At 42.1% G+C, this 27645-nt stretch overlaps 1 protein-coding gene across 6 annotated transcripts in view; it reads left to right on the forward strand.

The window, feature by feature from the left end:
* Window positions 1-26490, forward strand: part of NTRK2 (neurotrophic receptor tyrosine kinase 2) — a 368220-nt gene extending 341730 nt beyond the window's left edge. For all 6 annotated transcript variants that reach the window (XM_050761174.1, XM_050761177.1, XM_050761175.1 and 3 more), the window contains 2 exons: window positions 21033-21191; window positions 22077-26490. In XM_050761174.1, coding sequence (XP_050617131.1) covers window positions 21033-21191; window positions 22077-22262 — 345 coding nt within the window. In that variant the 3' untranslated portion in view covers window positions 22263-26490. The remainder of the gene's footprint in view (window positions 1-21032; window positions 21192-22076) is intronic.
* The last annotated feature ends 1155 nt before the right edge of the window (window positions 26491-27645 follow it).

Genomic DNA, 27645 nt, shown 5'->3' on the forward strand with positions numbered 1-27645 from the left:
AGGTAGTGGACCATTATAGAGCCTGTGCTATAATTGGGGCAGAAGTCAGATCCAGCTGTAAGATGCTGTGCTGGCCCCTGACTGATACAGAGCCTTCCCTAGAACAGGTAGTAAACACAGCTGCTTTTTACCTCACCTGAAGGCCAGAATTTCTGAATAGGGCAGGGAGGGGACAATTGAAAATGACCCCCTAGTGTCCTATTATAGAACACCAAAGGTATGTAGGGAAGGGGACTTCACAGCTGTCTTCATCTGAATATTTAAACAGTTAATGACCTGATGGCCATTCATGACAGAAAAGCTGATTGCAGCAAACGGGAGATCTTCCTGCTAATACTCAGCCCTGCCTCTTCTTGACCTTTCCTTGGTTACTGGTAGTCAGGTACTATTCCCCTTGCAGTACTGCCTCATTACTTGGAAGGTGGTTCTTAGCCACACCTTTGCCTGCTTCCTTCCAGTTAAGCACAATCTTACCCCCTACTGCCCTGGGTGATAGAAATGCAAAGCAAGCCTGTTGACAATTTCTGAAGACCCCAAGAGGATGACTATCAGAATGAGGCCAGTTCTAACTGACTGAGTTTTCATTAGTGAAGATCATGAAACGCCTGGCCCATGAAAGCTCGAGGTTTGCATCTGGTGTGAGCTCACATGCGTGGATGCGCGAAGCTTCCCAGGTGCTGCTGGTGTCTCTTGGTGGCATTTTACTTTATAATGCTCAGTTTGGGTTCCTCTTCTGCTGAACCTAATTTTTTTCACTCCAGGGATAACAACTTTTTCCACTTTAAAGTAATAGTGCAACTTCAGTGATTTAATTTAGAGAGGTGATGAAGTGACCATTCAAGTGTTCAGCAAATGGATAAAAGCCTTTCACAAATTCCTCAAAAATAAACACTCTCATCTTCTGAAAGGTTTACTAAATACACACTGTAAAGAACTGGCCATCAGCATATATACTTCTTGTTATTCGATGGCTCCAGTATTATATTTTATTCAAGTTTGGTTACATGGATATGGAAAGATAAAGTCTGACCCCTGAGGCAAAGAGGGTGGTCATTCTGCAAGTAGGACAGAGACAGAAGGAACAGAGAAGAATCGCACCCTGTCTTGACCATGAAGGTCTCAAGATGTCTAGGAATGCATTTCTGGGAGTGGATAGGGTTGTCTACAAATGGTGCCCCCAACATTAGGCCAGGTCAGACCGGGCTGGAAGGTGAGGGGCTCCAGTAGGTGGCCTGCTGAGTTGGAGAAACAGTTGGGGGACGGAGCTGAGTGAGCTTGGTGAATCAGCCCTGAGAGAGCCTTCTAGAAGGCTGGACTCTGTGCAACACAGTATTTCTCTTTCTGTTGTATCCTTCGTGTTTATTGTCCTATGATTTTCCTTTAGAGTTTAGCAAAGCCTTTCAGCTCACCTTGAGCTTGAGCTGTGCTAAGGCAAAACGTGAAAAGCGTCATTTGCGAGATCATTAAAAAGGGATGCAGTGCATTCCTAGAGGCCAGCATGGAGGAAGCAGGCATAATTAAAGTGAGACGAAAACAAATGGGAGGAGAAAAAGGGTGGAGAGGCCTATTTTAACGCAGTTTTCTCATACCCCACCAAGGAGTCTCCACCTGGGAGACTCCACCAGTTTAGTGCTAAACTTGGTAGTTCTGGATTTACTTTGTGGGAAGGAAGTAGTTTCCCTTTTTTTTTTTTTTTTTTCTCTCCCTTTTCCTCCCTTTTTCTCCCTTTCCTTTCCATCTCTTTTTTCCTTCCTTCCTTCCTTTTTTCTTACTTTCTTTCCTTTTCTTTTTTCTTCCTCCTTTCTCCCTTCCTTCTTCTTTCTTTCTTCTTTTTTCCTTCTGGCAACTGACTTATATCTCAAAAATCCATCTGCTTACCATTTATTTGAAACTTAGAAGCAATCTTTTAAAGGGGCACCTCGGTCAGTTCATGGGAAATTGTTTTACCCGTAAGATCACAGAACTTCATTACTTGTATTAGTTCATTTGTACTAATTCATTTAACATATTTATTGAGGACCTACTACAGCCCAGACTCTGTCCCAGGCATGGAGCTATCAGAGAGCTCAAAACAAAGTCCCTTCTCTGAGAAATTTTCAGTGGGATATACAGACAGGAGACTCAGCTATATGATGTGATAAATACTGTGATTTGCCCAAATATAAGGATGTATATAGAGTCATATGTTGCTTAATGACAGGGATATGTTCCAAGAAATGTGTGGTTACAGGATTTCATCATTGTGTGAACATGATAGAGCTCACTTACATACACCTAGCTGGTAAAGCCTCCTGCAGGCCTAAACTGTGTGGCATGGCCTATTGCTCCTGGGCTACAGACCTGTGTAGCATGGGACTGGACTGTACTGTGCTGAGTACTGTCAGCAATTGTAACACAAAGGGAAGTATTTGCATTACTAAGTACAGAAAAGGTACAGTAAAAGTACGGTATTATAATCTTATGGGACCACCCTTGTATGGACTGTACATCACGGACTGAACAATTATGTGGCACATGAGTGTATTATAAAACCCCCTTTTATAAGATTATCTTGTAGGTCAAAGTGCCTCAAGTTATGAATCCCAGGAGCACACACCTCCTGGTTGAAATCCAATGGCAGATCCGAGTCTCTGGTACCATCCAGGAGGGTGGGAGCATGACAGACGGAAAGGAAGGGAAAGGTGAGGACTACAGCGATGGTGGGTCTTCCAGAGATGAGTTTTCCTAAAGGGACTGTGGCTCATTGGGGTGTGAAAATTTCACTCCTTCATCCATTTCAACAACTGTTTATACCTCGGTGTGCTCAGCACTATACTGAGTACTAGAGCTATAGCAGCAAACAAGACCATCAAAGCTTATTCTAGTGGAGGGACACAGAAAAGACAAGCAACATCATACAAATAATAATTGTAGCTAGTTCTAAGTGCCGTAAAGAAGGAAGAGAAAGAGAGCCAACGTGGCCTTCAGTGTGCCCCGTGTGGTAGGCAAGAGGGACAGATGTAGATGGGGAGGACAGGGAGCTGAGCTGCACCTGTATCAGATAGGAACTGAGGGGTCCTGCTAAAATGTTTGGATTTTATTCCAAGTACAGTGGAAGGTGCTGATGAATTGTAAGCAGGGGAGTGATGAGATCCAATTTACATTTTGAAAAGAATCCTCCAGTTGCTGTATGGGGAATGGATTACAGGAAGCAAGAGTGAAAGCAGACATACCTGTTAGGAGGCTACTGCAGGGATCTGAGCAAAAGAATGTGGCAGGTTGGCCTAGGTGGCAACAGTGAAGATGCTGGGAAGGGGGTGCATTCAGAATATGTTCTGCAGGTAGGACTGAAAGAACCTGATGGTGGCTTGGATATGGGGATAAGAGAAAATGAGGAATCAATGATGACTTCTAGGGTTTTAGCTTGAACAATAACAAGAGTGATTGGTGGTGATGGTGGTGCTATTTAAGGAGAAAGAGAGAGAGAGAGAGAGAGAGAAAGAAAAAGAAAGAGGAAGGAAGGAAGGAAGGAAGGAAGGAAGGAAAAGAGAAAGAGAGAGGAAGACAGAAAGAGAGAGATGAAGGAAGGAAGGAAGGAAGGAAAGAAGGAAGGAAGGAAGGAAGGAAGGAAGGTAGAGGGATTTTTCAAAAGGGGGATGAAATCTGAGGACATTTAATCCTTGGGTCAGCAGAGAACAGACCACCATTGGAAAGGGGAAAGATTGTTCCAAAGTCTGATGTTCTTAAGTTGAAAATAAATCATCTCTGCTTTTCTCTATAGTTTCCAGTTAATTTACAATCCCTTGTTCATTCTGTATAAGCCTTGCCATTCTTGGGAGTATTCTTGGCTTCAGCTCCAAAGACAAATTCAGGGATAAAGAGAATTATAATCCCCAAGTCTGTGTTCAGAGAGTAGATACTAGTGCTGGAAGACTTTTATATATTTCATTTAAGCTATTTCAAGAATTGGAGTAAAGTGGATATTAACCAGTTAATATAATATCCTAAATGCCAAGGATCTGCACATAAATAGATGTATTGCTGTAAAAAAAAAAGTACGGTTGTAGAGGATAGAGACCTTGGGAGGAAATTTTCAGAAATATAATCACAGGAGTTGACTAAGGGATTTAGAGGCAGAAAGGAAGATGCACACACACCCAAAAAAGAATGCCAGCTGATCATCATGAAGGACTTCATGGCTATGAGATCTTTTCTCTTCTTCCCAGGATACCATAAGGGCAGCTTTCTTCCTCAAGGACAGCTCAGATTGCTTTAGGAGTCAAAGGGTGACCACCTTAGCAGTGATGTGATCACATAACGGGTGGAATATTGGGGAAATAATTAGGAAAAACAAGGTAATTTGGAGAGATTCTCCTACCCAGGTACTGTCTGAGAGAAGCATGCAGAGACCATTCACATAAATCCTAAAGCTGAAGTCCCAAGGGGGCTATGACTAAGCATCCCAGAGATTTGAGCTCTGAGAAACACTGAAGGAACTAGTAGTAATAGGATCCCTCTGCTGCTGTTTTCTCTTTTCTAGTGAGGAACTGGGACCTTGAGGGACTGTGAGGGACACCCACACAGTCAGACCTGCTTTGTTTCCTAGAACCTGTTACTTCGTGCAAAAGAAAGCATTGGTTATTGATGTGGTGCAATGATGTCGTTGTCAAATTCTCTGCATCAAAGAGGAAGAGATTTCCTCCTGAAGAAGACTCAGAAAACATGACTGATGATTGCCTTAGCTGGCTTGCATAGCTGGTCATGCCACCAGGTGGACTTGGGGAAGTGATGCAAAATGAAAGGCAGAAATCAAACAGAAAGAGGCAAGGTTAGAGGATTGGAAACATCCGTCTTCCATCGCCATCTTGGACCCTGATTCCGACAGTGGTCTTGGATTTCCATGTCTTTGTTTCCCTGCTTAGTAAATGGTAACGACAGCTAGGCCATAGACTATGCGTTTGTTGTAAAATCCCATAATATCATGTAATGTGACTTAAAATATTGCCTGGAAGTAGCAAATTATTTCAAGATAGAGGTATTGAGATATAAATATAGATGTAGATACAGATACAGATATAGACACATACATCCCAGTGCAGCTGTGCTTATTATACAGAACCCTACTGCTGATAACCCCAAGTAACACTGGATTCCTTGCTTTTGAAACACATAGAAGTTGTTCCTGGCTCTGGGCTTTTGTACCTGCTGATCCCAATACCTGGAATGTACCTCTTCCCAATGTTTACATGTCTTGTTCTTTTACTTCATTCAAATCTCTGCTTAGATATCACCTACTCAGAAAAGCCTTGACTGACCTACCTGTCTATCTAAAATAGAACTGCCCCTCTGTTCTTTCCAGCCCCTTACTCTATTATTTTGGCACAATATTTATCACCACCTGAAATTATTGTGCATAGGTATTTGTTTATTTACATATGACCTTTGTCTCCAACTAAAATGAGAGCTCCATGAGGACATGGAGCTTATTCACATCCATGACACCTGTACCTACGACAATGCCTCACACCCAGGAGGTAGCACAATATATTTTGCGGAATAAGTGAATGTTATCAAAACAAGCAAATGCGTATCAACTCTGTGGTTAAGGGAAAAGAAACCTATACTTTTTCCAGTAAGGGTTTAAGAAGTCTAAAAATATTATAATAGCTTATCTTATTATCTGTTGTAATGCAAATAGTCCATTGAGACAGAGGGAGTTTGGCAAGAGGGAAGTTTAGCTTCTCCCAACATGAGTTAGTGCCCGGCACTCTGCCCTGACTTAAGGCTGTGGAGCTATAGTGGTAGGGGTGGGAGTGAGCTCCTACAGGAGGCAGTGGCAATGCCAGGGGCTGGTTTGGGGATAGTTAGACCTCTTCTTACTAAGCTCTGCTGGCCCCCTTGGGCTCCCTGGCCATCATGCTAAGCATACATGTGGCCATGCCAAGGCAGCTTCAAGGTGAGCCACTCCTGCCTCCAAGCCAGACTGCCATCCCGAGGCTCCTCACCCTGGGGAAATTCTGATGGGGCTACAAGGAGGCCGCTGTAGTTGGATGGCTTCATGCAGTAGAAGTGGGATGGCCAACAGGCTATACCACAGGAGGAGCAAAAGAAAGACACCCCTGGGGACAGGGCGCCCAACACTTCCCTTCTGACTGACTTCGCCCAGCTCCCTCTCACACTGTCCTCTGCTGAAGAGTCACTTTGGCTCATCCATCTGTGCTCTCAGTGGCTTTTCCTGGTAACGTATCCTATATGTTCATTACCCTGTGCACAACATATGTCTGTTTTTTTCCTGATTTACAGTTTCAACAGGACATGGATTTCCTCCTCTAAAGCTGATCAGCTACTGTCCATTTGTCTTTCCCTTCAGGATACCCCTCTGGGCTCCAAGGGGTATGTGCCAGCAGGTTTACAGGAAGCCGCCTTTTTGGTTTAGCTGCTGGTTCTCCTCCCATATTTATTTCACACAGTATTGTCCACCCCTGAGACCATTCCCTAGGGCAACCACATGCAATCAATTCATTTGACAAATATTTGTTGAGCATCCCAGCGCTGGACTGTGCTGTCTCCCATGAAGTTGTATCTAGAGGCTGGAGGAAATAGCAAACAGGTAACCACAGGAATAAGGATATCCTTACAGCTGACTGGGGTTGTGAGGGAAAGGGATTTACCATTATGATCTAACAAGGGAACCTGCTTTTGATGCCTAGGGACATGGTATTTAAGTTAAGTCCTGTTGGACAAGTGGAAGTTAGCCAGGTAAAAATTGAAGAGCAGTGTGTTTGAGGGACCTATGCCATCAGAAAGAACTAAAGGAGTTTAGGAAAGAAAGGGAAGATCAAAATGTGGAGGACCCTGCAAGGAAAGGACGGAGAAGCACGAGACCAGCAAAGGCGCTGAGATCAAACGGGGCACCAGCAGCCATTCTGAAGGGTTTTAGTTTTATCATAAGGGCAATGGGAAGTCGTTGAATAGTTTGCTATTGTATTAACTGTGAATTGGAAAAAGGTCAGAAGGAAAATGGAGAGTGATTGTTGCAGTAGCCCAGGGGACAGTGGGAGTAGGGAATGATGGAACTTGATTTCTCAAAATGGAGGTGGAAAGAAGTAGACAGACTCGAGATGTCTTTGGAAGCATGGCCTTGGAAGGACATCTTAGAGCATTTCACAAGCCCTTGACTGCATACTTTAGGACTTCTACTAACTGAGAAAAATGAAGCCCCTCTTATGATTAAGCCACTGTCTCTGTGACATGTAGCAGATTGGAATCCCTAACTGATATGGCCTCTTTATCCCTACATTGGCTAGGCTTGTGATTCACTGTGGCTCATTCAATAATAGGCACAAAGTTCTTGGTTATGCCTAGCACATGGTAGGCCTGCAGTAAATGGTAGCTAGATGTTAAACGTTAGCCACACAGCTACACACAAGCTCAGCCATTGTAGCCTCTGTTGGGGCATTGTGGCCAACACTTTCTTCACAGAAAACTTCAGTGAGGAACTGGGATCTTGAGGCAGGGAATGGGAATGTCTTCGAAAAACCTTGTCTCCTGCTATCTTCTGTGAGCTAGTTTTTGCGGTCTTCTTCCATGTGACCCTCTAGACACACTGGCAAACATTTGGGTGTCCTGTTTTCAACCTGTTAGCAGAAGGGAACCGACAGCATCGCCAGATTAAGGAGTGAGCCACACTGTATTAGTGTTGGGACTATCACAACCCACAGCCATTTGTTCACATTTCCACTATGGTATCGACTCTGTCTTGCATTATGGTCATAGAACAAGCTCTGGAGGGCGGGAACCCTATCTCATTCAACTTTGTTTTCCCACAGTGCACATAGCACTGACTTTAGGTTGATGCAAAAGTAATTGTGGTTTTGCCATTACTTTTCGTGGCAAAAACCGCAATTATTTTTGCACCAACCAACAGTCCCGAACACAATGGGGCGGGACTGTATAAATACAAATGTGTTGAAATGGACCGAAATAAACATATGTGCAAAGAAGCAAGAGTAGTGATTTATCACATATGGATTGATTGCTACCACTGAAGTCACACTTTAGGTCAACTACCTTATTGAACCTCACAGATAGGACACAGTAAGTATCATTGTCCCAGATTCTATGAATAAAAAACCTGTGTCTTAGTGTGGTGATTCCTCAAGGATCTAGAACTAGAAATACCATTTGACCCAGCCATCCCATTACTGGGGATATAAATCATGCTGCTATAAAGACACATGCACACGTGTATTTATTGCAGCACTATTCAGAATAGCAAAGACTTGGAACCAACCCAAATGTCCATCAATGATAGACTGGATTAAGAAAATGTGGCACATATACACCATGGAATAGTATGCAACCATAAAAAAGGATGAGTTCATGTCCTTTGTAGGGACATGGATGCAGCTGGAAACCATCATTCTCAGCAAACTATCAGAAAACCAAACACCACATGTTCTCACTCATAGGTGGGAATTGAACAATGAGAACACTTGGACACAGGAAGGGGAACATCACACACCGGGGCCTGTTGTGGGATTGGGGGAAGGGGGAGGGACAGCATTAGGAGATATACCTAGTGTAAATGACTAGTTAATGGGTGCACCACACCGACATGGCACATGTATACGTATGTAACAAACCTGCACGTCGTGCACATGTACCCTAGAACTTAAAGTATAATAAACAAAATAAAATAAAATCTCAAGACATTTTAATACTTTTTATCACAAAAAAAAAAAAAAAAACTATGTCTTAAAGGGAGGTGATGTCTTGCCTACAGTCACACGGAAAATCGTTGTAAGCACAAGAAGCCCTGGTCTTCACTGTAGTTCACTGTATTATACAACTCCGGGAGGAGTGGGAGCATGTACCCGGACCGCGGCGTGAATGGTGCCCCTTAGGGTCGTGTAGTGGAGCAGGACTGTATCAAATCCTGCAGCAAGGGTTTCACTGTTACTCTAACGCTATCACCTGAATGTTTCCTTTTGCTTAAGTCCCAGCCGTAGGGCTGTTCTCCAAGGGAAACATCACCTCTTCGGAACTTTTAGCCTATTGGGGAAGTTTATAGGCTTGATTTAGGCTTATAGGTTTTATCCCTTTTTGGATGCAATGAACAGACTCTAAGACAAGTGATTTATTTACATTCAGCTAGTTGGCAAGTGGCTGATCTAGAACAGGAAACCAGGTCTGTGGACTCCAAAGCTCATTCACTTCTGCTTCCAGGCTTCTCCAACAGGAGTCTGGCTGGGTAGCCTTTGGACCCAAGATGGTGTGTCTGGACCATAGACTCATGAAACCGCAAAATAAACTTACTTTTCATAGTGCATTAGGAAGTCTAATGCAATCATTGTATCCAATGTTAAAGATGAAATATAAGACTTTAAATAAATTCCAGACTTGTCATAAACAACTGGGCTAGTGCTCCAGGTATGGTCCCAGTTAATCCCCAGTCCCTCAACTGTTTACCTCTTTCTGCAGTATTGGGGTGCTTTGGTGGAAAGGTTTGAGAAGCACAGGGGTATGCTACAGTGACTCCCCTAACACTGAACTTCCACTTTTCACCACTGTGCCGAGAAAAGGAGTTGGTCAGAAACTGAGTTCCAATTTCAAAATCGCAAAGCAGCTGCTGCTTGTAGCACGTGCACTTTTTATGGGTATATTTTATCTGTAAGTATGTCCAAAGAGGAATAAGGAAAATGAGCTTTAAATGTAGGTCATGTCTTCAACTCAGAGCGTGGCACACAAAGTAGATGCTCAGTAAGAGAAAGCTAACTTATTATATTATTTCTTAACTCTCACAATCATCACAGTAATCATCATGTCCTTCAAAACCAAGGTCACAATTGCTGTGTGTTACATATATCACAGAGATAGCAGAAAAGAACCATAATGATGCCAGGTTGGCAGTTAGAACCATAATGATGCCAGGTTAGCATTTAGAACTCTCTAGAGAAAGTGGTTTTCTGCTGTTATTACACTCACGTGAAGGCAAACATCAGTAACCATAGCAGAATGAGCTTCCCCAGCTGAGAGGAAAGAAGACCTTATTCATTTTTAACTGGCTTTCGTGTATTAAGTCCTCATTTCAGGCTAATGATGGAATATAAATTCCAGCAGTCTTCAGTATTATTGAAGAAGCTGGGATTGACGGTGGGACAGCTACTGTCTCTACTCACTGGACAGGATGCACGCGGGACCACAGTCATCACCACAATCACAGATGATACGGAGAGTGCTGTTTGGAATGCAGAAAAGCCTTTGCTTTTCTGGCTCTGTTGACAAATCACTGCTTATGTCCTTTTTAAAAAGCTACCTGGAATATCAGCCTGTCTCAGTAACTTCCGTAGGAAGAGTCTTACATTGGAGTTTTGGTCCTAAACCAGCATAATGCCATCATCATAACATAGACAATGACACACATATTGCTTCTGCTTCCCTGGTTGCCTTTTCTCAGCACCTTGGTGGTCTCTGTGGCTTTTCACCATCAAAGGGTGCAATGTTTTTGTCTCAAATGCTAAAAGTTAGATGGTATCTTGGGTTCAACACATAATGCTCAGGAGGCCATGAAAAGCTCGGTAACATTGCACATTTTAAAAAGGCAGCTTGATGAAATGTATATTTTTGGAATGTGCAGCTCCCCATTGCTGAGTGATGTGTAAACACAGTAACCTCACACCAGGCAGCGTGGTGTATTTGTACTTTCTAAGGGTTTCATTCTTCCATGGATCCACTTGGAAACTCCCTGTGAAGATTAAGAGTTACTGGGGAGCGGAGCTATCACTGGAAGGGGAAGAGCATGTTGTTACTATCTGATGAAGAATCATTGTTTCTAGATCCAAATGTAATTCTAAAACTTCTGTGTGATGAAAGCTTAATGCTATACTGAGAGAAGATTTACTTGCTCCCCATTAGAGCCAAATGTAAAATAAGATGAAATTACAATCGCTTCTAAAACTAGGGGTCTTTGGCTGTTTAGATTATATACAGTACACAAGCAGGAGGCCTTCCCTATGTCATGGGGAAAATGAAACCCATGTGGGAGGTAACCTCAGGTGACATGGAGTCCAGGAAGCCATTCTGCCCCTGTATACACCTCACCAGGGAGTGTCAGGGCCTCCTCATTCTCCCTTAGCCAACTCCCAGGGAACCTGCAAAGGGGTGTGTAGAGGAGAGAGGGAAGAGATTGCTGTAAGGTTTGCACTGGAAATGGACTAGGGCTGCTGTAGAAAACAGCAGGTTTTAGCCATTTGCTAAGCTCTAGAATGAGATAGCAATAGGGAAGGCACCAAGAGTTACCTAGGAAGGGAAGGGAGCAGTAGGGTTGGGTCTTCACTTGGGAATGTGAAGATCTGATAAAGGGCTACAGATTTGGATTCTGGACCAGAACTGCCCACCTCCTAGTGTTCAGAGCTGTTCTTGCTCCCCTGAAATATGCCAGAATCAGAAGGGAGGGATGAGCAAGGAGAGTGTTGCAAACTGAATATCTGTTCCCCTCAAAATTTATGCATCAAAGCCCTAGCCCTCAGTATGACTCTATTTGGAGATGGAGACTCTGAGGAAATATTAAGGTTAAATGAGGTCATGAGAGTGGGTCTTTGATCCCATAAGATTAGTGTTCTCATGGGAAGAGGCATCTGAGAGCTCTCTCTTGCTCTCGCTCGCTCTCTCTTCCTTCCATGTGAGGACACAGCAAGAAAGCAACCACCTACTAGTCAGGAAGAGAACCCGCTCCAGAAAACAAATTGACTGGAACTTTGACCTTCAACTTCTAGCCTCAAAAACTGTAAGAAAATAAATTTCTGTTGGTCTGTGGAACTTTGTTGTGGCAGCCCAAGCAGACTAGGACAGTGAGCCCTTCCCACCCCTACAGCTGAGTCTGTGTCAGACTAGAGCTAAAATGCAGAGTGCTAAGCCTTTGGAGAGACGGTCCTGACCTAGTCTCTCTACTTCCTAGCTGTGTGCTCTTGAGTCGGTCCCTTGAAATTCCTCATCTCAGGCCGGGCGCGGTGGCTCAAGCCTGTAATCCCAGCACTTTGGGAGGCCGAGGCGGGCGGATCACAAGGTCAGGAGATCGAGACCACAGTGAAACCCCGTCTCTACTAAAAATACAAAAAATTAGCCGGGCGCGGTGGCGGGCGCCTGTAGTCCCAGCTACTCAGGAGGCTCAGGAGAATCGGAAACCCGGGAGGCGGAGCTTCCTAGCTGAGATGCGCCACTGACTCCAGCCTGGGCGGTGAGACCCGTTCAAAAAAAAAAAAAAAAAAAAAAAAAAAAAGAAATTCCTCATCTCTTAAGTTGGGATAAAAGAACATGCCTGACCAACCCCACAGGATTAGTGGAGAATCTAATACGTAGACTAACTGTAACAGCTGAGGTTTGTTGTACATTACTGTGTGCCAGGAGTTGTCCTAAGGGGTTTGTTTATTTTATTTTAATTTTATTTTTTGAGATGGAGTCTCACTCTGTCACCCAGGCTGGAGTGCAGTGGTGTGATCTCGGCTCACTGCAACCTCTGCCTCCCATGTTCAAGCAATTCTCCTGCCTCAGCTGGGACTACAGGCATGTGCCACCAGGCCCAGCTAATTTTTGTATTTTTAGTAGAGACGAGGTTTCACCATGTTGGTCAGGATGGTCTCGATCTCTTGACCTCATGACCCTCCCGTCTCGGCCTCCCGTAGTGCTGGGATTACAGGCGTGAGCCACCGTGCCCGGTTTGTTTATTTATTTTTAAGGAAGGCTCATTGAAGTATAATATACCCATAGTATAGATCACTTTTCAGTACACAGTTCTGTGAGTCTTGGCAAACACGGTCATTTAACTGCTGCCACAACCACGAGGTAGAACATTTCCATCACCCTCAGGCTTCCTGGGTGCCTGACTAAAGCAAGTCCTCTCCTCCTCTCAGTTCTATAGTTTGTCTTTTGAAAATATCATGTAAAAGGAATCACCTAAGGGTTTTGAGTCTGGCTTCTTCCAAAGAAAGACATTTTTCTAATATCTACTCTTTGCAACAATATTTTGAAGTTGGCACAATTATTATAGAGTGAAGAGCTGTGGAAATGTTATAAAAAAGCAAAAAGTGTAGGCAAGCCTGAGGTATAATTATTATCATCATTTCTATTATTATTATTATTTCACAGTAGAAAAAATACAATCAAATTTGAATGTAAATTTTGTGTTGAATTTGCCTTATCTAGAATCCAGGTGTCAGGAGATAGTCATAATAGCTCTGTGACCTGTCCCTTCAAAACAGATGATAATTTGCCTTATTTGGGGAGAATAGATATTTAATGACATAAAAATATTTGACAAAATATTGTTAACATTAAGGTCCAGCACATCTTCTCTTTGACTAACCCAAAAATATTGGCCTTGAAGTTACTAAGTCATTACCTTTTGTCTGTGACCAGATTGAAAGATGTTATAGGCTACAAATAACAGCAGTTCCAGGAGTGGCAGTAATCAATTTCCAGTACTCAAAAGAGGGAGAGGAAGCTGGTTCCAGCACTCCTCCTTACCTGCCCCGAGCTATGTTCATTCAGGAGTGAGAGATGAGGCAGAAAAGCCTGTTTTTACGCACAAAGCATCCCCTGATTGAGTAGTCACACGCCTGGAAGCCCCTTATCACTCTTTGTAATAGGAGAATTCTCTTCTTCCTGGATGTGGTCATTGTCCAGCCACAATGACTCCAGGTTCTTCTCCAAAGGGAAGATTTTGTGGACACTGTTTCTTTTTCTCTGAGACAGAGTCTCACTCTGTCGCCCAGGCTAGAGTGCAGTGGTGCCATGTTGGCTCACTACAACCTTCGCCTCCCAGGTTCAAGCAACTCTCCTGCCTCAGCCTCCTGAGTAGCTGGGATTACAGGTGCGTGACACCACCCATGGCTAATTTTGTATTTTTAGTAGAGAAGGGGTTTCACCATGTTGGTCAGGCTGGTCTCGAACTCCTGACCTCGTGATCTGCCCGCCTTGGCCTCCCAAAGTGCTGGGATTACAGGCCCTATTTTTAACCTCCTATTACAGATACAGCATGTAATAAATAAATAAATAAGGTCTAGCTATTCCTTAAAGTTTACAGGTTCATGAATTTTTAAGGAACACATCAGGAAAAACTGCTGAAACAAAGCAATGGAGCGTAGGGTGTGATGAGGAGGTCTAGGAGCCCCTTCAATATTTAATACAACCGAAAGCCTCTGACAACTAATCATCTCTTAATGGGGCTTGCCCTTTGGCCTACAAGTTTCTAAGGGACTAGAATGTTTGGCTTCCAAATAAGTTATCACTCACTCACTGAGTAAATACCACAAGCTGAAAGTGGCCTCCCAGGCATCATTGGTCTTTGCTAGTTGAGTTTAGAAGGTCCCAGATTGGCATTACTCACCTCTAGATCACTAGCAGCTTCAAAGCCAGAGAGGCATTTGCTTTGGGTCTGTAGAAAGGCTCCTGTCTACCAATGTGCCTCTCAGAAGCACAGAAGGAAGATGACAGAGGGAGAGTGAATTTTGGTGGGGGTATGATCCTTCGGGGGAAGTAAGAGACAAATGAGAAAAGACTAAATGTGACACTGGCATTTGTACTAGGTCTGGACAAGTGAGATTTGAAAGGAGGAGTCTAGGAATGAACAGGGAGGGGCAGTACGGAGAAGAATGGATATAGTAGAAGAGAAGGGAAGAAGATGGGGATGCAAGGAGGATGATAAATGCATTTTCTAAGAAGCCCAACATAATGGGGAGAGCTAACCTGTCACTTCCTCTCTCGTCTCCCAGTATACCTGGAAAATGAGTGGTGCATTCCTCATTAACTTGTACCAAGGATAACAAACAGCTCATAGGAAAGAACCTAGCCTGTCAGCATGAAGAGATGTGGGATAGAGAACTGTCTTCAATACCATTTGGTCGCCAATTCATATTTACATTTGCTCAGCAATTTCCTTCATTTCCCTAAATTCCAGTCTTCCAATTTCAAAAAACAAATTGTTCATTAGCCACAAACAACTGAAATTTTTCACAATTTACATCCTAATGACCAGAGTGTGTACTTTGAATTTATTGGGTAAGAAATAAACTTTATAGTCAAACTAATTAGATGTGTCCATTCTGATTTAAATATAAAATCTTTGATTTCTAATGCAAGATATTTACACCAAGGGCCTTTTAGTATTTTCTTCAGGATTTACTGTCTTGAAATACCTTTCAAACAGGTAGATTCAAAGAATGTTCAGGCCTGGGTATTTTAACTAGAATGCAGTTGTTATTTTTCTCTACATATCACTATCAAAATTATGAGGTGTCATAGAAATAAATATTAAGGGCTAAAAGAAGAGTTCTTTTCTTGATATATTTTAAAAAGGGGGTCCATTTTTTTTCAGGTTGATTTATTTTAGACACTATGGAATTTCTTTTTGGCCTTGTGCCTCAGACATTGTTCTGATTAGCTTTGCTGGTTTAACCAAGTTGCAGCGATTTAGCAGCCCCGATGGTCATCTGGTTTTAAAAATTATTTTTCCATAGTTTAACTTCCTTCTTTAGTGTCTCCTAATTTTCTCCAGCCTCAGAAGAGATGTGATACTAGCAACTATCTTTAGAAAAATACTCCTTTATGTTATACATAATGAAGTCTTCCTAGACTTCATTCCCAGACATAATAATTCCAAGTCTGCAATGTGGACACTCCCCCTGTCTACTGTACAGGTGGCAAACCTAGACATGGGATTTCTTACACAACTTAGAGAGCCTTTATACTCCTTGTGAACCACAGTAGATTTGGCTGCATTTTGAGAAGTTAGGAATTTCTTATTTGTAGCATCAAATAGGTGAGACTGTTTCCATCCGTCTAATCTAAGGCTTGGTTCTATCGAGAGTTTACAGAAATGACTGGAGAATGTACGGGAAGGTAGTGAAGACTGATCGCTTTCAAGAAACACATTGAGACAAATAGCAGCACTCACGAGGAACCCACTGAAGACATGGTATGCTTACCAGCCTCTGCCTTGTCTCCCACCAGAAAGAACTGAATTGTGTACGTCTCTCTTGAGGCATGTGATACATTAGGCAAAGAAAGGAGTTCCTTCTGTGTTCCCAGAGCTACACTAACAGTACTAGAACCATCCCTGCGCTGCAGCAGGGAGGGAAAGTCTTTTCTTGAAGTGGTGGGACTTGAGCTTGCCTTTAGGAGACCTTTGGGAAGTAGGGAGAAAGGGAAGAAGATCAAACTTTCTAAGAGGCATGAGTAACTTGGCCCTGGATGGGAAGCCACCTAAACTTGCTGGCTGAACACAGAGTGTGTGTGGAGACTGGAGAAAGCAGAAAAGCAGAGTGGTCCATCCTAATGAATACAGGTTGTCCAATGGGGAGAGGTTTGGTATGTGGCTTTAGGTAAACTACTTAAACTCACTGACTTTTAGGGGCATGACTTGCACTATCCAGGCAAGTCTATGTCTGCTCTAGAGCATAACCATTGGGTTCAAGTGGGATAATTGAATAGAAATTCTTTGTAAATGGTGAAGACTGAGTGTTGATGGATGATTATGGTGGTGCCGAGGTGGTGGGTAACTCTAGAACCACAGCGTTTTTGTGCTGGAAGTAACCAAGAGCTGCCCTAACTCTTCACATTTTACTAATAAAGACAGAAGCCAGACCTGAGGGTACCTGCTCAGGCTGGTTAATAGCAGCACAAGAACTAGAACTCCAGTCTCTTGGGTTGAGGAAAATAACAATTGCAAGTCCGTCCAAGTCAACTCTCCAGATAACTGGGTTTCTCATCTTGCACCAGATCAACCTGGTGAGTTTAGTGGAGACCATGAGACCCCATTCAACTTAATTACTGGAGAGTCCCTGGGGCCCCACGGCATATCAGTCTGAGAGCAGGAATTCTGACTCCCAGTGTCATTCCTGGGATCACATTCCATCTCACAAATATTTAAGCAAGGGCATGAGGGCAAGTTGCCAAGTAGTACGATACAAAACAAATGTCTCATTGTGTTTGTTGCTGCGCAGCGTGTTGTTTGTGTGGTCCAAAAACCATCAAGTGACTATAACTAGAATGTGACAGTAATTTGTAACAACAGTGACTTTTTTTGCGGGGGGAGGGTCTGCTTTTGTGACATGCTTCAAAATTCTGAGAAAGGGTTGCAAAAGAAATGTTCAGAAATGTTCTAAATAGGCTTAGAAAACTTGTGAACCCTGTCTGAACTTTTATTAGATTGTCCCACCACTCACCCATTTGACATCTGAACAAGGAAAGCATTATTTATAACAGCATGCATGAAATCCCAGAAGGGATTCGTGAAAGAATTAGAGTGAAAAATCTGCCCCAAAGAGACAGCAAGCAGAAAATAAACGATCAGTTGAGAAAACATGTAAATCAAAATGTGAATCTTTTGTTCTCTCTCTCTTCTTTAGAGGAAACAAAAGCTGTTTCTTGGCCATTAGCAATGCAGGAGAGAGAACCAGCATCAGATTTTCTATCTTGCATTGCCAGTGACAAAAAAAAAAAAAAGGGGGGTGCTGCTGTCAAAGGAGCCACTTGGTTATGGCCAAATGAGGAGTTCAGGAGAGTGAGATATAATGATTCTTCTTAACGTCTCCAGAATGGCTGCTTCTCGTGGAGGAAGTAAGTGAGTGAAGGTTCCAGAGAAGAAAGCCACACCTCAAAAGCATTTAATACTTTAAGACTTAGAAAGCACTTTCACAAATGCCTGCTCCAGTAAATACCTCCCAACAACATTGGGAGGTATACATTGGTACCTATATATAATTATTACACCTTGGCCACAGAGACGTTTGGCAACTAGTCAAGGTTACTCAAGTAGGAAACAGGTGACTGAGCTATTGGAAACCAGCTATTGTCATCCACTGCATTGCAGCTGTGAATGTCCAGGTAGATATGGAAATCCTGAGATCTTGCTAAATTAACACACCCCTAAGTGTATTTTTAGCTGTCTTGTTCGAGACATATATAAATGGTTATCTCTCCCACAAACACACATTCAAATAGTTTAATTTACCAAATTTAAGTTTGTTCTTTCCTGCCAAACTCCTCATATACTTTAATAAGGCTCAGTCCCTGATGGATCTCCTTAAATTGAAGAGGGTTGCAATTCATAGTACATTTGACACGTTTGATCTAGGAACTTCTGGGATTGCCAGCTTTTAACATTTTGAGGGACTGATATCAGAAAGAACACCATGCTGGGTCATAATATCCCAGTCTCTTGTTACTCCCACGCACCAACTACATACTGATTATAAATCTAGATTCTAATTTCAATATTTTCGTAAAAGAAATAACTATGTCTTTTTCACTAAGAACTAGGCCCTCTCACTCCGTGTAACTCTGGGATGAAACCCTCAGAGCCATGCATTTGTCCACTCTTTTAAGCCTTTTATCTTTAAAATTTTCTGTAAAATTCAAGGTTTCACACTTCTAAATAGCTCTTGCAGGAAGGCTCTTTGCAAGAAGTAATTCATTCCTTCCCACAAAAGAACGCCACTCTTAGTAAGTTCTACACTCCTTTCTAAGAGATTAGCAGACGCTTCCCTTTCCTGGATGTTAAAACAAAACAACACAACTCAGACAGCATAACAAGACCAGGTCTCAGTCTTTAGTGTGAGATTCCCACTTCTCTAAGCCACTTTGACCACTGGGATCCTATTTTATCTAAAGAGAAAGAACAGCAACACCAAAATGCACAGTGGAGCTGGTTGTACCACAGCAGTATGCTGAGATGAACAATGATGATATGAGCTCTTCTTTATAAGGTAGGAAGAAGGTGAAAATGAGAGCGGTAAGGTTAAAAATAAGATGTATAGCAAAAGGGATTGTTTTTCTCTTTGATTTCATCTTACCCTTTTTTTTTCTTTTTTTTTTTTTTTTTTTTTGCATGTTAGGTAAGCAGAATAAGGCCATGTTTGTATCTTAAGAGGTCCCCAGAAAATGCTTGCTGTGTGGATGAAAATGGTCTGTTAAAATGTGTAGACCTCTGTCCTATCTGCACCACTTGCTGGAAGTGTCACCCCAGGCAAGGTCCCATAATTGCCAGGAGCAATTTCATCGTCTGTAGGCTAGAGGAGCCACCATGAGTCCTGAGTTCTTTATGGTTTGCTCACGCAATTAAATGGCACCGGACGTGTGTAGATGTTTTCTAAACTATATGGTACATTCCAATTATGGTTTCAGAGAATGGCAAGGAGACTAGAGATGCTTTATTCTAGGGGTTAACAATCTTTGAAAATGTGTGTGCCAAAGTGCCCAGCCTTTTCTGGCACATAAACAAAAGGGTCATTTGCCTAGCTCTGCAAGGTGGCAGCAGCATCTTTGAATGGTCCAAAGCAGTCCTCTCCTTGCCACTGCCATGTGGGCTGCCCAGACCTGGTGGGATCATTCTACCCTCATACTGCAAGTCCTCCCAAGCATCTGGAAACATCAGCAGATTCCCTCTCCCAAAGTCCTAGGTACCCAGGGGTCACAGAGTTATGAATAGGGCAGATATTCACCAAGCCAGAAATGCGCTGAGATAGCTGTACCCATGTTTACCACCCGCATCCTTTCTGGTTGGTCAGTGTCTGTGCAGTTTGAGTATCGACCCTGAGGGTGACTGTTGCCACCACCTTCAGACATGAGGTAAGACCATAAGAGAAGTCTCTGTCTATTAAACACTGATGACCTGTCACTGCTGAAGGAAGAGAGAGGAAATCTAACACCAATGAAAACCAACTTAGCCTTTATGAGCTTTATGTTTATTAAAAGCTGAATAGTAAAGATGGTCACCTGAGCCAGTAGTTTTTGTCCCTATTTGTCAAATTTGGATGCATCATACAGAGAAGAATGAAATAAAATACCCTCCTCCTTTTGTACTCTTGTGCTTTCTTTGGTGCTAAGAACATCACTGGGAATCACCAAGCGTGTTAGACATCTCTGACACTTCAGCCTCTTGGGTTCTGGGGTAGGGGAATATTTTTCAGGTACTGTTAGTTTATTTTCTTCCTTTAATAAATACTAACTGGATATTGAGAATTAGAATTGGGCAGAAACTCTATGCACCATTACTCTATAAACTCAGGACCCAGAGTTGTTACAGAGGTCCAACTTTTTGCTGTAGGATAAGCCCACCTGCTCTCAGGTGTCAGGCACACTGTGTAGCCTGGTGGTGCTGGGGGGTTACCAGGATGAAAAGCGGAACTTACCAGCCACAGGACTACTGTGCAGAAATCTGTTCATGGGTTTGAAATCAGGCATCCCTGACAAACCCGGAAATGAGCTTCTTAACTTTCCTCCACGAAGTAGAAAGTCATATACAATTTTACTTTGTCAAAGAAAGTTTTCTTTGCCTGTACTAATGCAATTGCTATCTGATGCCCCAGTCTTGGTGTTTTCATTAAAGTGGGCATTTAAAAAAATGTATTTATCTATTGTGGTAAATAATCTAAGGAGCAGTGCCCTGTAACAGAGGAAAGTCCTGAGCTTAGAATCCAAAGACCTGAGTTTTTGTGACTGTAAGCAATCTGAATCTCATTGCCTTATCTGTAGAAGGAGAATAATAATGCCTGACCTGCCTATCGCTGAGTGATGATGGAGGGGTTTGAGTCAGCATCATGTACACATAAGACCTGAAGGCAGAAGGAGGCTCTAGCCTTGCCAAGGAAGTAGAGTCACTGGTTGGTCATTTTGGATGCAGAGCCCCTCTTCGTTCTCCTGGTCAAAGTGATCTTGTTAATTAGAAGATTGAGTCATCCTCCTAGCAGAAAGTGCATGTATGTGTGTGTAGTTTTATTTATCCAAGGTGATCATCTACCTACTCATCATCCCTGCTCCTATCTGGTTTTGAGAGAAAGAATTGCAAATAATATATTTTTAAATGATTTGGATCACTCTTTGCCCTCTGTCTCTGTTGCTTGAGACTATGAAGAAATCATATATCCCTTATGTGTTTATAAACAATTAAAACTATAAAGTGCAAATAAGGAAAGCAAGCAGTGTCCCCCAGCATCTCCCTTCCACACCTGGTTTTGGAGTGACTGATGCCTCCCTGTTGATCCCTTTCTCTCCAGGTCGGTGGCCACACGATGCTGCCCATTCGTTGGATGCCTCCAGAGAGCATCATGTACAGGAAATTCACGACAGAAAGTGACGTCTGGAGCCTGGGGGTCGTGTTGTGGGAGATCTTCACCTACGGCAAACAGCCCTGGTACCAGCTGTCAAACAACGAGGTGTGCAATGGGTCTGGCCAAGACCCTCCAAAGGGCTGAGATCCCAGAGGCTTCCATCAGCTGGGGCCTTGTTTTGGGTTGGAAGACCATGTCAGGACGTTATCTTATGGGGTTTTGTTGGCGGCAGCACTTCCCACGTAGCCTGCTATGTTTCTAAATTTCATGGTCAAAGTATAGTCACTCTGAGAAAGCAAAGCACAGCCCTCGCTGATATGTCCTTGCTCCTCTGGTGGTGGGACTGAGGAGTCACTTTATACAGCTCATCTGATAAATTAATAGCAGATGTAGCATTCCAGAACCCATACAGTCCAGCAAGTTCTTTAGTACTGTTCCAACGAAGTTTCAAGGTCCTTTCCCTTTTGAATATTTCACCAGAACATTAACTTCTAGTGAAAAACTCAAACGTTTAGTTTTTTCTATTCTTACTCTTGCAAATATGTTTATATTTGAGGCACAGCTTCTTGGTCAGGCACCCCACATCTTTTCCAGATCCATGTCTGTCTTTTTAATCCAGTTCCTTTATCCAATAGCCTGCGAGGTTTCCTGTCAGTCAGTGCCTTAACACACAAGTGACTCGTGTTCCATCTCAGACCAATAAAAACCACAACATGCGGGAGCTCCAGTGTGAGGTTTGGGAGCATTCCATATAAATTACTTTTCCACCAGTTTTGTGAAATCAGAGTGGCTTGGAAAAATGGATATAAGCCGATCAAATTAAACACAACATAAACTAACCTATAATAATTGTTCTCTTCCTTCTGAGAAAATGAAACCAAGAGTGGGCTTCTTTTGTAAAAGCCCCTCTTCTGCTGTTTCTTGCGCTAACATTTCTTTGATGTGAGTTGCTTTTCCTCCTGTCTCATCCTATCTTTGATCTCCGTCCAGGTGATAGAGTGTATCACTCAGGGCCGAGTCCTGCAGCGACCCCGCACGTGCCCCCAGGAGGTGTATGAGCTGATGCTGGGGTGCTGGCAGCGAGAGCCCCACATGAGGAAGAACATCAAGGGCATCCATACCCTCCTTCAGAACTTGGCCAAGGCATCTCCGGTCTACCTGGACATTCTAGGCTAGGGCCCTTTTCCCCAGACCGATCCTTCCCAACATACTCCTCAGACAGGCTGAGAGGATGAACATCTTTTAACTGCCGCTGGAGGCCACCAAGCTGCTCTCCTTCACTCTGACAGTATTAACATCAAAGACTCCGAGAAGCTCTCGAGGGAAGCAGTGTGTACTTCTTCATCCGTAGACACAGTATTGACTTCTTTTTGGCATTATCTCTTTCTCTCTTTCCATCTCCCTTGGTTTGTTCCTTTTTCTTTTTTTAATTTTCTTTTCCTTTTTTTTTTTTTTTTTTGGTCTTCCCTGCTTCACGATTCTTACCCTTTCTTTTTAATCAATCTGGCTTCTGCATTACTATTAACTCTGCATAGACAAAGGCCTTAACAAACGTAATTTGTTATATCAGCAGACACTCCAGTTTGCCCACCACAACTAACAATGCCTTGTTGTATTCCTGCCTTTGATGTGGATGAAAAAAAGGGAAAACAAATATTTGACTTAAACTTTGTCACTTCTGCTGTACAGACATCGAGAGTTTCTATGGATTCACTTCTATTTATTTATTATTATTACTGTTCTTATTGTTTTTGGATGGCTTAAGCCTGTGTATAAAAAAGATAACTTGTGTTCAATCTGTGAAGCCTTTATCTATGGGAGATTAAAACCAGAGAGAAAGAAGATTTATTATGAACCGCATTATGGGAGGAACAAAGACAACCATTGGGATCAGCTGGCGTCCATCCCTACTTAGGAAATTCTCAGCAACTGTTAGCTGGGAAGAATGTATTCGGCACCTTCCCCTGAGGACCTTTCTGAGGAGTAAAAAGACTATTGGCCTCTGTGCCATGGATGATTCTTTTCCCATCACCAGAAATGGCGGCGTGCAGTAGAGAGCAAAGATGGCTTCCGTGAGACACAAGATGGTGCATAGTGTGCTCGGACACAGTTTTGTCTTCATAGGTTGTGATGATAGCACTGGTTTGTTTCTCAAGTGCTACCCACAGAACCTTTGTCAACTTCAATTGAAAAGAGGTGGATTCATGTCCAGAGATCATTTCGGGGTCAGGTGGGAAACCAAGAACTTGGAAAAGATAAGACAAGCTATAAATTCGGAGGCAAGTTTCTCTTACATTGAACTTTTCAGATCTCACTTCCCTCCGACCCCTAACTTCCATGCCCACCCGTCCTTTTAACTGTGCAAGCAAAATTGTGCATGGTCTTCGTTGATTAATACCTTGTGTGCAGACACTACCGCTCCAGACATCGTTCCCCTGATAGGTAGAGCAGATCCATAAAAAGGTATGACTTATACAATTAGGGGAAGCTAATGGAGTGTATTAGCTGAGTTTCAATGTCTCTGGGTTGTACGGTGGTGATGGGTTTTAATGAATATGGACCCCGAAGCCTGGAAATCCTCATCCACGTGGAACCCACAGGACTGTGGGAAGGGCAGAATCAATCCCTAAGGGAAAGGAAACCTCACCCTGAGGGCATCACATGCACTCACGTTCAGTGTACACAGGTCAAGTCCCTTGCTCTGGGCTCTGGTTGGGAGAGTGGTTTCATTCCAAGTGTTCTCCATTGTCAGTATGCTGTCTTTGTTTCCTTCACTCCATTCAAAACGTCAAAATACAAAATTTGGCACAGCATGCCAACGGAAGGCTGTGCCCAGACCAAGCACTGGAAATGTGCTTCTGGGCATAGTCACTGGTTTTGCAGAAAAGAGGGCACAAATTTAAATAGAAATTTACAGCTATTTGAATGGTCAGATATACCAAGAAAGAAAAATATTTCTGTTCCTCAAGAAAACTTGCTACCCTCTGTGAGGGGAATTTTGCTAAACTTGACATCTTTATAACATAAGCCAGATTGAAAGGGAGTGATTTTCATTCATCTTAGGTGATGTTATTTCTTATTTGTTTCTGAAGGTGCGATAGCTCTGTTTTAGGTTTTGCTTGTGCCCGTTAATTACTGAAACACCTTGTTTTTCATTAAAGGCTTGGAAAGTCAATTCTCAAAAATTCAAAAGTGTAAATTAACAGAGAACAAAAGGAAATCCAGTAGCATCTGCAGTCAAGCGAGGGAGATGACAAGATGAACCTTGTGTCCATTCAAGTTATATGCTGACCTATGAGAGATAAGAGTTGGGTCGTTTGTTCTCTTTGTTGGTGATTAAAAAAAAAAAAAAAAAAAAAAACCCTTCAGAATACATATAATAACATAATGAAAGCCATATCTCCATGATATATACGTGCATGTATGTATCATATTAAGGACCCATGGTACTGTTAAAACACTGTAGAACTCTGTGACGTAGTAAGGAAGGGGCAGATTTGTACAAAAACTTTTCTAGATTCCATCAGCGATGACCTGAAAACCAACACAGGTTTGTCATTCTGCATGTCTGGCCAGCTGCTCTCAGGGGAGAAGCTACAAGTTATTTATTTTATTTTAAGAGAGCAAAGTAGGTAATAATTTAAGGGATCAAATTCAAGGAGGGCTGTGCAGTTTTAGAGCAAAGATTTGTTTAAGGCCAATGAGACTTTGGGAGCATCCCATTCCAGTTTTGTCTTTTTTTTTTCTCTGAAAGAAAGAAGCAAAAAATAAAATAAAATTCCACTTATTCCTTCTGACAAGTCCCTAAAGGTCTTGAAATAAAAGGTTCTATGCAAGTGCAAAGTTTTCTAGTTATTTATATTGCTGATTATTACTATTACTATCTCTGTTGTCTTAAGAGTATGTGCTGATTTCAGAGACATCTCAAATTGAAAGAATATCAGATTGCTTTTAAAGTAGCTGAATGAGCCACAGAATATCTGAAATTATTCATTGCTGTTCCTCCACCACCCCCTTTCTCGTGGTCTGATTTTTAGAAGAGTAGCATCCTCGTTCTAAAATGTCATGATCACCAAATATGGCCTTCCATCAAATTTGTGAAAACTACAGTATAATAGTGACAAACCTAATTCTCTAGCCCAAACCTGGTCTGACAATCATTTCCATTTAGAAGTCATTGAATAGTTTTCCAAACACTTTCCATGTGTGTTAGCAAATTATTCCTATTTTGTGTAGATGAGGACATTGAGACTCAGAGACCCTCAGAAGCATGCTAGAGGTCTCCAGCCTAGCTTCCGGCACCACTGGGACTGAATCCAAGTACTCCCACTCTGAACTTCATGGTTCTGTCCACTAGAGACTCTCATATACAAACAAGCAGTTCAGGAAAGAAAGCACGCTAACACATTCACGAAGCAGTATATGAAGTTAGAAGAACACAAGGAAATACAGGAGATGACAAGCAGCTGAGATATTGTGATATGTAATCATGCTCTTATCTTCAGCTAAATTCAGCTAAATCCTTGTACACTGAACCAATGTCATAATCAGGCTTATTTAGAAAACACTTTGAACTATGCTATAAAAGATTATATCAGAATTCATATTATACATGTGTTCACATCGGCACTACCTGTGATATTTTCATGTATTTATATGTGTTATAAATACTTGATTTATACATATACAAATGCACATACATAGTGTGTTTGTGTGTTTATGTATAAATTTATAGGCACACAATAATAGAGATAATTATAAGTAGGGTGAGGTATGAATAATTTGCTTAAAATATGCTAAATAACCAAAACTGTTTAACGTCATGTTGCTGTTAGTGCTTCCATTCTCCATGTGGGTAGGACTACATCACACTTTTCAACTCTGTGCAGTACTGCATGGGTGGAAGACATATTTAAGATAATGTGCTTCCCAAAACAACTGAATAAAAGCCATCCCACTACACTGAGTGCTTTCTCTGGCTCCTTGCAAAGGAAGATACTTTTTGTAAAGGTCCAGGAAAGGAACATTGCTTTCTTTTTGTCTTTCAGCACATTTGTATTATGCTCACCTTGTCTTTGTCCCACTGTGACCCCTTCACGCTTGAGTTCAGAGTTCAAGCATTCCAAATGTAAATTGGAATGTTGGCAGCCCAGTGTCTCGAAGGCCAATGATGAGCTGTCCAAGACCCCACAGTGAGATGAGCAACTCTTAGGAATTCCCACATCCAAGAGTGAATACACCAACTAACAGTATAGAATGTTGTCCTTTCCAAAGCGTCCTGACTGCAGGATTACCTGGTCAAGAATGGACTTTCTTTGAATCTTTCTTTTTGCAAATTGGACAGCCTGTAATACCAATACCATTGTTGTATCTAACTAAATAAATGACTGCATATACACACATACCCTCAATTTTCTTGCTTCTCCATTTTCTTTTTCCTCCCCTGTTTCAGGACTTTTATTTTCAATGTTGACCTTTGGTTTGGCCATATATCACTGTTACAGGAAATCTCATGAGAGGAATGGCTAGGGACCCAACTCTTCAAATGTCTAAGTTAGCAGTTACAGCTGATTTTTTATGATGCATAATTGGAATGTGGAGCCTCTGAGGTTGTGATAGCTTGTACATGACTTTCAAACGTTATTCTAAAGAATGAGGGGTGGGAGGGATTTACAGTTAGAAACGACAGTGCAGGAAGGGGTATTTTCTTGTTGTCAGGGCTGGAATGAATCACTGCTGCTCAAGTCAAAGGTTCTTGAATATGCTTAGTTTTTGCATTCCCCCCCTTCTTTTCCTTGACCTTTATTTATTTAATTATGTATTTATTTATTTATATACTTTTGCTCCATTCATCGCAAACACAAAGCAAAGCAAAAAAAATACATATATATATATATTTATATATATATATATCTGTATATGTGTTGTAGGCAAAACACTGTGAATTTCACAACCACCACCAAGCAACTATATTGCCATCTTGACATACGTCTCAGGAGACGAAATGAGAAAAGATGGGGATGTCATTTTTTAGTCTCTGCGTTCGAGGCCAGGTCCATGTTTATTTATTTCTTTAGTCTATGCATTAATGAAAATGATCCTGAGTGGAGGTTAGTTGAACGTTCAATGTACTGGAGCAAGCATCATAAAAGCTGCTAGTAGCCGTGCGTTTGAACAGGAAAAAAAAAATTAGGGAAAATGAAATGTAAAGGCCTGTATCTTGCAGCTTGTATATCTTACTATTGCTTTAAAAATGTATAAAACAGCTGGAAATGTTTTAAATACAAGGTCTTTGAATTAAATGTGGATTTTAAATATGTAATCCCTTGACAAATGACCAAATTATGGTGAACTATAGCTCCCTGTGTTCTTCGATCAATACCTATAACTTACAAATCTGCCTGGAGATGTGGACATTCTGCATTTGCTTCTGTATCTGGAGAGATGTTTGTATATATCCAGGCCATACACACACACATTTCCATATCTCTCTGCAGATATATTTCCCCTTCAATTGTGACCTGGTATTTGGAACTCCTTTCATTTGGTTTCTCTTCCT

The sequence above is a fragment of the Macaca thibetana genome, chromosome 15, assembly GCF_024542745.1.
Source record: "Macaca thibetana thibetana isolate TM-01 chromosome 15, ASM2454274v1, whole genome shotgun sequence".
NCBI classification, from domain to species: Eukaryota; Metazoa; Chordata; class Mammalia; order Primates; family Cercopithecidae; genus Macaca; species Macaca thibetana.